This window comes from Vombatus ursinus, unplaced genomic scaffold (assembly GCF_900497805.2).
Source record: "Vombatus ursinus unplaced genomic scaffold, bare-nosed wombat genome assembly UNPS02014845.1, whole genome shotgun sequence".
Taxonomy (NCBI): domain Eukaryota; kingdom Metazoa; phylum Chordata; class Mammalia; order Diprotodontia; family Vombatidae; genus Vombatus; species Vombatus ursinus.
The window spans coordinates 6,248,268-6,258,312 of NW_020954623.1; the positions used below are offsets into that span (position 1 = coordinate 6,248,268).

At 52.2% G+C, this 10,045-nt stretch overlaps 1 protein-coding gene across 1 annotated transcript in view; it reads right to left on the reverse strand.

The window, feature by feature from the left end:
- The window catches only part of CFAP46 (cilia and flagella associated protein 46), a 154,228-nt gene that overhangs the window by 115,650 nt on the left and 28,533 nt on the right, over positions 1-10,045 (reverse strand). The window contains exons 12-13 of the mRNA XM_027840508.1: positions 7,901-8,091; positions 2,915-3,143 (exon numbers count right to left, since the gene is read on the reverse strand). Of these exons, the coding sequence (XP_027696309.1) occupies positions 2,915-3,143; positions 7,901-8,091 (420 nt within the window). The remainder of the gene's footprint in view (positions 1-2,914; positions 3,144-7,900; positions 8,092-10,045) is intronic.

The window sequence follows — 10,045 nt, forward strand, 5'->3', positions numbered from 1 at the left end:
TCTCTCTCTCTCTCTCTCTCTCTCTCTCTCTCTCTCTCTCTCTCTCGGTTTTTGTAACTCTGCCCTCTCCTGGTTCTCCTCCTCTCTCTCTAGCTGCTCCTTCTCAGTCTTCTTGGCTGGATCCTTCTCCAGGTCATTTCCTCTAACCAGGGGTGTCTCCCAGGGCCCTCGTCTCTTCTTCCTCTAGACTACTTCACCTGCTAATCTCATTAGCTCTCTTGGATATAATGATCATCTCTATGCAGATGATTCTTGGACCTATTTGTCCAGCCCTAATCTGACTCCTAATGCCCGCTCTCACATCTCCAGCTGCCTCTCAGACACCTCCAGCTGGATGTCCAGTGGCATCTTAAATGCAACATGTCCCCGGTTCCCCTGTTACTTTCCTAGCCGACACGCTTCTCCCAGTCCCTCAGACTTGCCTCCTGGGAATCATCCTCTATTTCTCACTCTTTCTCATACCCCTCTCCGATACCCCTGTCATGCCTGTGCTCTGCAATATGGCCCCTTCTCTTATGATCCTGCTCCCACCCTGGTGCAGACCCTCATCTCCTGGTGCCTGAAGTAGCTGCTAGGCGGGGGGTGGGGGGCGTCCACCTGTCTCCAGTCTCTCTCCACTCCAGTTTATCTTCCATTCATCTGTCTAACTGAGCTCCAGGGGCCCCCTGTGACCTCCAGGATCAAATATTAAATCCTCTGTTGGGGTCCATAGCCCCTAATAATGTAATGCCTTCCTTCCATTCCAGGCTTCTTAAACCTTACTAGGCAATCAAGTAGCACCAGTCTGTGCTGTGACCCCAAACCCTGTACCTCTCAGCTTCCCTCTAACTGGGTTTCACCTGGCAGACTCCAGGCTCTTCCCTATGCTGGCTGGCCTTGTCTGGACACTCTCTGGCCCATCCATGGCCTTCCCCAGATAGGTCAAGAACCCAGCCCTGACACTAAGAGTGGTGCCGTGCAGGTGCTGGCTGCCTCTCCTTTCCACATCCCAGAGCAGGGGCTAGCAGAGGGCTCAGCACTCAGTGCTTCATAATGAGTGTGTTTACGTTATTGGTTCCACTGGCTGCTGAACACGTGTTCTTTTTTCATGTGTTCTGCACCAGGCCCGGAGTCAGGAAGATGAGTCTTCCTGAGTTCAAACTAGCCATAGGTCTCTGGGCAAGTCACGTCACCTTGTTTGCCTCAGTTTCCTCATCTGTCAAATGAGCTGGAGAAGGAAATGACCAACCACTCCAGGATCTCTACCAAGAAAACCCCCAGTGGGGCATGAAGAGACAGAGACAACAGAAATGACTGAACAGTACAAACAAAAGGATTAAATTAGGGTTTTTGGGGGGAGGGGTGACTCCTGGATCTAGATCTCCAGGCCTAGCCCCTATCCTTAGCTCCCGTCTCCAGATCACAAACTGAATGTCGTGTGGGCATCTCACACTCAACATGTCCAAACCAGAAATCATTCTCTTTTCCCCCCAATCCTCCCCTCTTTTCCCAACTTCCCCCTTCCTGGTGAGGGTAGTGCCATCCTTCCAGGTACCCAGGCTTGAAATCTGGGCATCATCCTTGACTTAATTTCTCTTACCACCCCTATAACCAACCAAATGTTAAATATTACAATTTCTTTCACTACAACATCTCACATATATGTATACACATGTGTTTGCGTACATATGTACACACATGCATACGTGCATACATATGTGTGTAGACATATATATATATATATGTTTGTCTCCTTTTCTCCCGACTCTCCCACTGCCCCGACTCACACCCCCATCCCCTCATACCTGGGCTGCTATAATGGCCTGCTAGTGGGTCTCTGTGCATCAAGCCTCACCCCATCCCAAACCATCTTCAGCGCCAATGCCCAAGTGGTTTCCCAAAAGCACGTCATCTTGAAGGTGACCCATCACCTGACCTGGTACAACATACCTTCTCTTCGAGGCCAGGCCCTTTGTGCCTTTTCGATTGCGTACTCCTGCGTGTTACTGCTGCCCTCTCCCTCTGCCTCACACATAATTCTCCATCTTCCATCTATGCCTTCCTCCTCACCTCCCTCCAGCTTCCCAGACTCCCCAACTACCAAGTCTGCCTTCCACCAATCCTGTGCTCATAGTCTATGTATACACACCCTGTCTCCCTCATTAGAATGGAAGTTCCCTGAGGGCAGGAACAGTTTGCTCTTTTGATCCTCAGTAATCCTCAGCACAAGGCCAGCAGTGCTTAATAAATGCTTACCAACTGAGTGGTTGGTGCATAATTGGCTGGGTCTCAATTCACTAAAATGGACCTTGTCTCTGTGCTGCTTGCGTGCCCTATCCCATGTACTCATGGGAAAGTGATGTGGAATCCAAGGAGGCCCTGTTCCACATCTTGTCCAGATCTTCTCTGGTTTCCTGACACTATCATCCAACATGGCGGAGCTCACTCTTGTGGTGAATTGGGCACCGTCCCATCAAGTCATGGATAGAACTGTCACCTAGGGCAGTGTCCGGGACAGGCATCTGGGACAGACAGCTCATTTGTGACAAACCTTGGGAACTGCCTTGTCCCTTGCAGATGGTAAATAGAAGGGTGTGGAATGAATGAATGAATGAATGAATGAATGAATGAATGAATGATGGATGAGTGTCCCTTTAATGCTTGCTCTCACCATCTTTTTAGAGATACCACAATAGCGCACACATCTGCGGCACCTGAAGGTTTGCAAGGTGGTTGTCTACATGGCACTTCACCTGTGCAGCAGTCCACCCCACCCAGGTGATTGTTATTAGCTCCATTTTACCAATGTGAGAACTGAGGCTTCGAGAGATTAATTAACCAGCATGTTCATGGTTCCCAAGACAGTCCGTGTCATGGGTGGGATTCAGTCCCACAGCTTGCCTGAACCAGCTCCCTCCCCGCAAGTCCCCCGTACCTGTTCAATGGCCATGATGGCCTTGTCTTCCATACGCTTGGGGACCTGGTACAACATGGATCGCAGATGGAGGCGGTTGTACGCCATTTTGAGATGTTCTCGGTATTGCCCCAGGTAATCCAGATGCATTGCCTTCTGGAGGTGTTCCATGGCCACCTCCAGCCTGTCCTCATCCTCCTCGATGTGGGAGATTTCAATGTGGACCTGGCAGCGCATCACAGTCATCAAGCTAGGAAAGGGGACACAAACACTGGTCAGTCAGGGACAGCTTTGCTCCTGACCTTGCCCTGGGCCCCTCAGCAACGGCGTGCCTGGGGCCCTCCTGGGGCCGCCGTTTTGGGCAAGGACTTTCTCTTCTCAGCCCTCTACTGATCTTCTGATTTCAAAATCAGGGCCCACTTCCCTTTGTCTCTCTCCCCCTTTTGTGTATTGTCTTCTCTCGCTAGACTGTAAGCTCCCTGAGGGCAGGGTCCCTCTTTCTTTCTTCATCTTTGCATCCCCCAAGCTTAGCACGGTGCCTGGCACATAGGAGGTACTTCATAAAGATTTCCTATGCCCAAGGCAAAGGAAGCTCAGCACTGGGGGCACAGGGACAAAAATGGAGGCATTTCCTCCATTCTATAGGGAGAAGCAACGCAAATGCCCACAAATTTACACCAAAGTGGTACAAACTCTGGGGAGCTGAGGGATTGGTCAAGGCTTCATGCAGAAGCTGGTACGTGAGCTAATGGCTAATGTTTATATAGCACTTACTACAATAATTACTATTTCAACTGATCCTCAGAACAACCCTGCAAGAATTAGGGTTATGCCCATTTTACAGATGAGGGAACCGAGGCAGACAGGGTCAAGTGACTTGCCCAGGGTCACACTGCTAGTAAGTGTCTGAGGCTGCTTTTGAACTCTGGTCTTCCTGACTCCAGGCCCGGTGCTCCACACACCTCCCCCACCCCGTACCACCTGCCCGGCTGAGCTTTGGCAGCAAACTAAGAACGTCCTGAAATGAAAGGGTCGCTGAGTTTTTAGAGAGCAGAATATCCATTGAGGACTTCCGAGAAGTTGGACCGAAAGGCCCTCACGTGGGTGGCCAGAGTGAAGCCGGGTGACCTACAGCACCCTCTGAGAGGGTTCTGTGATGCTGCAAAGATGTGGTTTAGGAAGGAGAGTGAGAAAGGCCACAGCCACATATGTACAAACACACACTCACACACACACAATACACATGCACACAACACACACATACACACTTATATACAATCCAGTACACACACTTGCACTATACACATTCACATACACGTGTGTATATACGCATCCATGCATGCACACTCACAAGCACATGCAGTCTACACATGTGCACACACCCGCACATGTCACAACACACACGCACGCACACGCATAGGCACACACGCCGCATGTGCCTACACACATGATGCATGTTCACACCACACGGCACATGTGCTCATAGACACACACGCTGCAGTGCACACTGTGTTATATTCACACAATGCACACACGTGTGCACATGTGCACACATGTGTGCCATAAAGATATGAGAGGATCTGGACATGGTACGCACCAGTGGCTTCCCCAAAAGGAAATGCACTCGATTGCACATGAACAATCAATAAACCCTCTCCAAGCACTCAGTGCCCACCCGGTGGGCGCCAGGCCCTGGGCCAAGAGCTACACACAAAGAATGAAATCCCCCCAGCAGCCAAGAGCACAGTGGATAGAAGATAAGGGGGCTGGGGGGAGGGAGGATCCCAAAGGGCACCAGAAAGTGGCACTGGATATGAGTCTGGACAGAATCAAGGGATCCCAGGTGGGACGACGCGGAGGGAGTGCGTTCGGTGTGGGAGACCGCCAGGGGCAAAGGCTCTGAGGTGGGAAAGCAGGGCTGTGCACGAAGCAGCTGAAGATGCAGGGAGGGCAGCTGTCTGGGATGCATGACAGGGGACCTCTGCACCTTAGCTTTCAGTGATTCACAGCTCATTATTGGGGCAGATGATGGCTCAGTGGGTGGAGCTCTGGGCCTGGCATCGGGGAGAGCTGTGTTCAAATCTGGCCTCAGTCACTACCTGTCACTGCTGTGCCTTAGCTGCCTCATCTGTAAAAGGGGATAATAGTAGCACCTCTCTCCCGGGGGGTGCTTGAAGGATTAAACAAGATTAAGTGCTCCACAAGCCTTAATGTGCTTTTATTATTATTATTATTACTACCAAGGGAGGCTGAATGCTGGGTGATACAGGCCAACATCCTCCTCGGAGGATGCGGACCACATGCCTGGATGGAGCATGGCATGCTGGGCTCCTACTCAGGTGTGGGTCTCTGAGGAGAGAGTGCCCTGGATCAGGCAAAGGGGAGATGGGCACCGGGGCCAGCTCTGACTGACTAGGTGACTGGGAAGCATTGGGGCTGGGGGCATGGATCAGGAAAAGGGGGGATGGGCTCCGGGGCTGGCCCTGGGGTGGGAGCCTGGGGTCTGTCTGCCAAGGAGCTCAGGCAGGGGTCCAAAGGATGGAGAAAGTCAAGTTCATGACCCTAAGAGCAGAATCAGAGACCTCAGCCACTACAGACACACTGCTTCCATTCTAACCTCTAGGAGGTTTTTGTGAAAATGAGCCACATGGGTGCTGGGGCTGGCTCCTCCCCACCTGCAGCTGCATTGCGGCTCTTCACCACCAGGTGTCGCCCATGCACCCGCTAACCTTGTACCAGCTCCGTGAGAGAGATACCTGGGCTCAACAGGACCCGTGGGCCCTCCCAGAGTGGCCCATGACAGCACAAAGTACTGCAGAGAGCGCCCCTTGGGAGCAGTCCTCTCCATCTTGTGTCCTGGACAGAAGTCCTTAGCCTTCCACATGGTCTTCTAATTCTAACCCTTGGGCAGCCTGGGAAGCTGAAGGACCCTCCCTTCCCCCCAAGAAGAACGTTTTGCAGTAATTGAATGAACACTCAGTTTCAGTTAGAGGTGAGTGAAGATAAAGATCCCCATTTTTCCCCACCCAAGTTCATCTTTCCATGGTGGATCCCAGGTTAAGAACCCCTGCTGGAGAGGGTGAGGTGCCCTAGGTATTCCTTTAGAACTGGCACTGCCTTATCTTCACTGGGCCCCAGAATGCCCCAGGGCTTCCGCAGAGGACATCTAGAAACAGTCCATCCAGGCACAGCTAAGAGGAAGAGAAAGTCCTCTTGTGTAGACTCTTTTATGGAAGTTCGTCCGTCAGTACAAACAACCTAGCTTGGATTGTGCTGGTCAACCAACGGGACCTGGAATTGACTCATGGGCAGAAAGAGGGTTGGATGGCTCATGAAAACTTATGCAGTGCTTCTGACAACTCCTAGCCATGGCCCCAAAGAAGAGGTATGCCGGCACACTCCAGCAAGCGCTTTTGCAGAGGTGTGGCATGCTGTCTATGATGTCAGACTTTGAGATACATTGGTTAGTCTTGCCAAAAAAAATTTTTTTTAGTCATTCTTCCTTTCTTCATCCTTAATTATAAGGAGGTGTTAGGGGGACCCATGCACTGGGAAGTGCAGGTGATGTAAAAACAAAAGCTCAGTAAATTTTATTTTTAAAACCCCACAAGCTTATGTTCATGAGCCCATGTTTTTAATTGGAGTCTCCTTGCAGGGATGCTGTGCGGCTGTGCATATTGAGACAGCACAGTCTCCCAAGAATGAAAGCTGTGAGCAGTGCCAGGGTGAAGGGTTAATGTATGAGATCTTCCCTAGGCACAGCCCAAGCCAAGGGACAAGGAACTTCCCTAACGTATCGTTCTGGGATTTGTTTCAACCCAGACCCACACTGGGGAACTATTCCTTAAAAACAGGTCTTGAGGTAAACATCCAGGGACTTGGCCAGTTCCTGGGTATTGACCCGAGACATTTTTGACATAGCAAACATTGTTCTTGATGTCGGAGAGTTTCGGCCAAAACCCTCAGGACCTTAAGATTAATCACCCAGTCCCTGGCTCTCTGCCTTCTTTGTGTAAGGATGATGAAAAGGGTCTTTCTTGGGAAAGGGGCTTTGGGGAGTCTCCCTGGGAGAGGACGCTCTGCTGTAGGGACTTCCCCAACCCCGACCCCGCTGGCTGTGATACACGACTCCCCAAGACAGATGTTCAGGAGCTGGTACTTCCTCGGATTGGTGATGTATTTCTGCTTCATCTCTCTATCTTTCTGTTAATGGTCTTTGCTTCTGAGATTGTATAATTATATGTCATCACATTTATGTGCATGTATGGTTATGATTATTATCATTATTAAATCATCTATAAGCTAGGAAAGGTGTGAACGTGTCTTTGTGGGTACAGATCTGAACCCGTGAAACAAATTATATGTGCTGCGCAGCCAAACACCTTACTGTTACACAGGGTCAGTAGAGAGGCACAGCGGCGTCCAAGTGCACTACATTTCTGAGGGTAACTGGAGCACGAGGCATTTAAGGGGCATCACTGATGAAATGGAAAACTGAATAAGGAGAGGTGGGAGGGCTGTAGGAAACTGTATAACGTCCCAGGACCTACACCAGGGCCCCCAATCCCTGGGCTGGCGGGACTGATGTGGGGAAAGAGATGAGAACCCCACAAGAGGAGAAGGTGGAAGGGTCACAGTTCATATCATGGGAGGTCCCAGCCTCACTGCATCAGTGCTCGCTCTACAAGGTGGCATCTCTAGTCCCCGGCAGCCTACTAGGGTACTGTACGCATGACATCCCTTCTGGCCAATGCTGCCATCTTATCAAGGTCTGGGCATCAGAAAATCCTGCCGCCTTCAAGCCGGTGTAAGGAATCTCCCTGCGCACAGCAATGATAGGCCGGGACCCTCTAGCCCACTGAAGCCCACCACGGCTCGGAAGGACACACCCTGGGCGGGGCTGTTCCCAGGCCGCCCTGCCGGAGGCGCTGCGGGAGGCTGGCCCCAGCCCCTCACCCGCCCAGAGCAAGGAGCGGAGCCCTGCAGCTCTGCGTCGGCGGCTCTCACCTGTCCATCTTCTCCAGGATCTCGGCCACCTGGATCAAGGGCTTGAGCAGGTGGCCGCGCAGGTTGTGCTGCAGCAGAGGCAGGCACAGGTTCCACTGGGTGGCGCACACCACCTGCATCACATTGGGGTCTTTGAGGCGGCTGGCTCGGAGCAAGGCCAAGTTCAGCCTCTTGATCACGTTCAGCTGGGTCTGCGCCAACCGAGAGAAGGCAAGGTGAGAGTCAGGTCGGGGCGTGTGCGCTGAAACGCACTTACCAGAATCAATATGGAGCCCAGAGGCGCGTCCTCAAGGGGCGCTTCTGCCCAAGTAGCCCTGCCTCTCTGAAGACCTCGGCCTTTCTACAGCCCTCCGCATTTTCAGTCTGCCTCCTTAAAGACTCCCAAGTCTAGAGCAGGCCGCTGGCTGACAAGGACCGGCTCCCCCAGTGAGCTACCGAGGTAAAAGCAGATGAAGAAACTGAGGCAGCACCGAGTAAAGGGACATTGCCAGGGCCTGAGGCAGGCGCCAGACTCGAGTCTCCCGAATCTCGGGCAGAGTTCTCTTCAAGATGTGTGGGGCTGGTCTCACGGCTCCTGCCGCCATCCCGGCTCTCATCTCACACTTTCCTCACTGCCATCCTTTGGAGAGGGGAGCTTCGGCTTTATCTAGCCCTAGACCACCCCCCTTGTGTTGGAGGTGGTCTCCTTTCCATGCCCCGTCATGGGATCCTTTCTCTCCCTCTCTTTCCTTAGGGGTTGCCTTCCCCCATCACAACATCAGCTTCTGGTCAGCTTATGGGACTGCCTCCTTTGCTTTTATCTGTAACCCTTGCACTTAGTACACAGTTGAGGTTTAATAATCAAAGTCTCTCTGTCTCTGCTGTGTCTATGGGTCTGTCTTTCTACATCCCCTCAACCTCCAGTTGCCGGCACTCATGTCTTCGTTTTTATTCTGTATTCCCTGTGGGAACCCCCTCCCCACCTCCCCACCTAGCTCTCCCTTATTTCTATCAACCCCTAGAGTCCTCTGACTCATGTGTCTGTGGATGTGAAGGGGAGGATCTGTGCCAGGATTGGGGTAACCTGGCTTTTCCCAGAGTTATGAATCACAGGTGGAAACATTGGCTCCTTGGCCTTCCAAATGCACTCCTGGTCCTAAGGACACGGGGCCCTAACGCTACCCCTTTCTCCCTTCCCCCTAGCCCTGGATGACTCAGAATCACTAGCTTTGGGGCAGAAAACAAAATATTGGAGGAATCCTGCACAATGACCCAGGCTGGTCGGCACAAGGCCAGGGAGGGCAAGAGCCGGACACGGGATGGATGCAGTAACAGTCGATCCAATCAATTGAAATGCCGGTGGGTGCTGACCAGCATGGTCCCCTGCCTCATTGACCCCCATGGCACATGGCACGCTCTTCACAAGGGCAGTGGCTAAAATACTTCTTGGATCCAAGAAGGCTATGCAGAGCCACCAATGCCACCCAGGAGGCATTTATTAATACCCACTGTATGCAGGGGCCGACACGTGGTGCTAGGGCTCCAGTGATGAAAATGACCCCAAATCCACTGCTGAGGGCTGATGCCCCATAGGGTGCACACAGCCCAAACACAAGGCATAACCTTCAGTGAGGGCCTCAGCCTGGCATGGGGTCACGCACAGGCTCAGGAAGGGAGGCTGGCCAGGGAAGGGGCCTGAGATCAGATGAGGTCATGGATCTAGGTCCTCAAGGGCAGCCCTTTGACTAAGTCCAAACCTCACAGAACAAATCCCCTTCATAAGAGGACTTGTTCTGTAAAACTTGGACTCAGTCAAAAGGCCGCACCCAAGGACTTAGGAAGCCACACGTGGCGTTGAGGCTTCAGGTCCCCTACCCACCTTATCCCATTCTTCCATCTTCTCTACCCCAAGCTAAGCATCCCTAGTTCCATCAGCCATCTTTTTCTGGCAGGCTCTCCAGGCCCTTCCTGCTCACTCTCCTTTGGACCTTCCCCAAACTGACCTATAACTGAGATGTGGGGTGGGGGGGGGGAGACACACAACCTAACAGCAATGTGTGTGTGTGTGTGTGTGTGTGTAGTACAGTGTAATGGGGAGGGAGCCTTACAGCTGGGGGCAAGCACAGTGGAATGGGGGGAAGAGGGAGCACAGCCTCACAGCTGGGG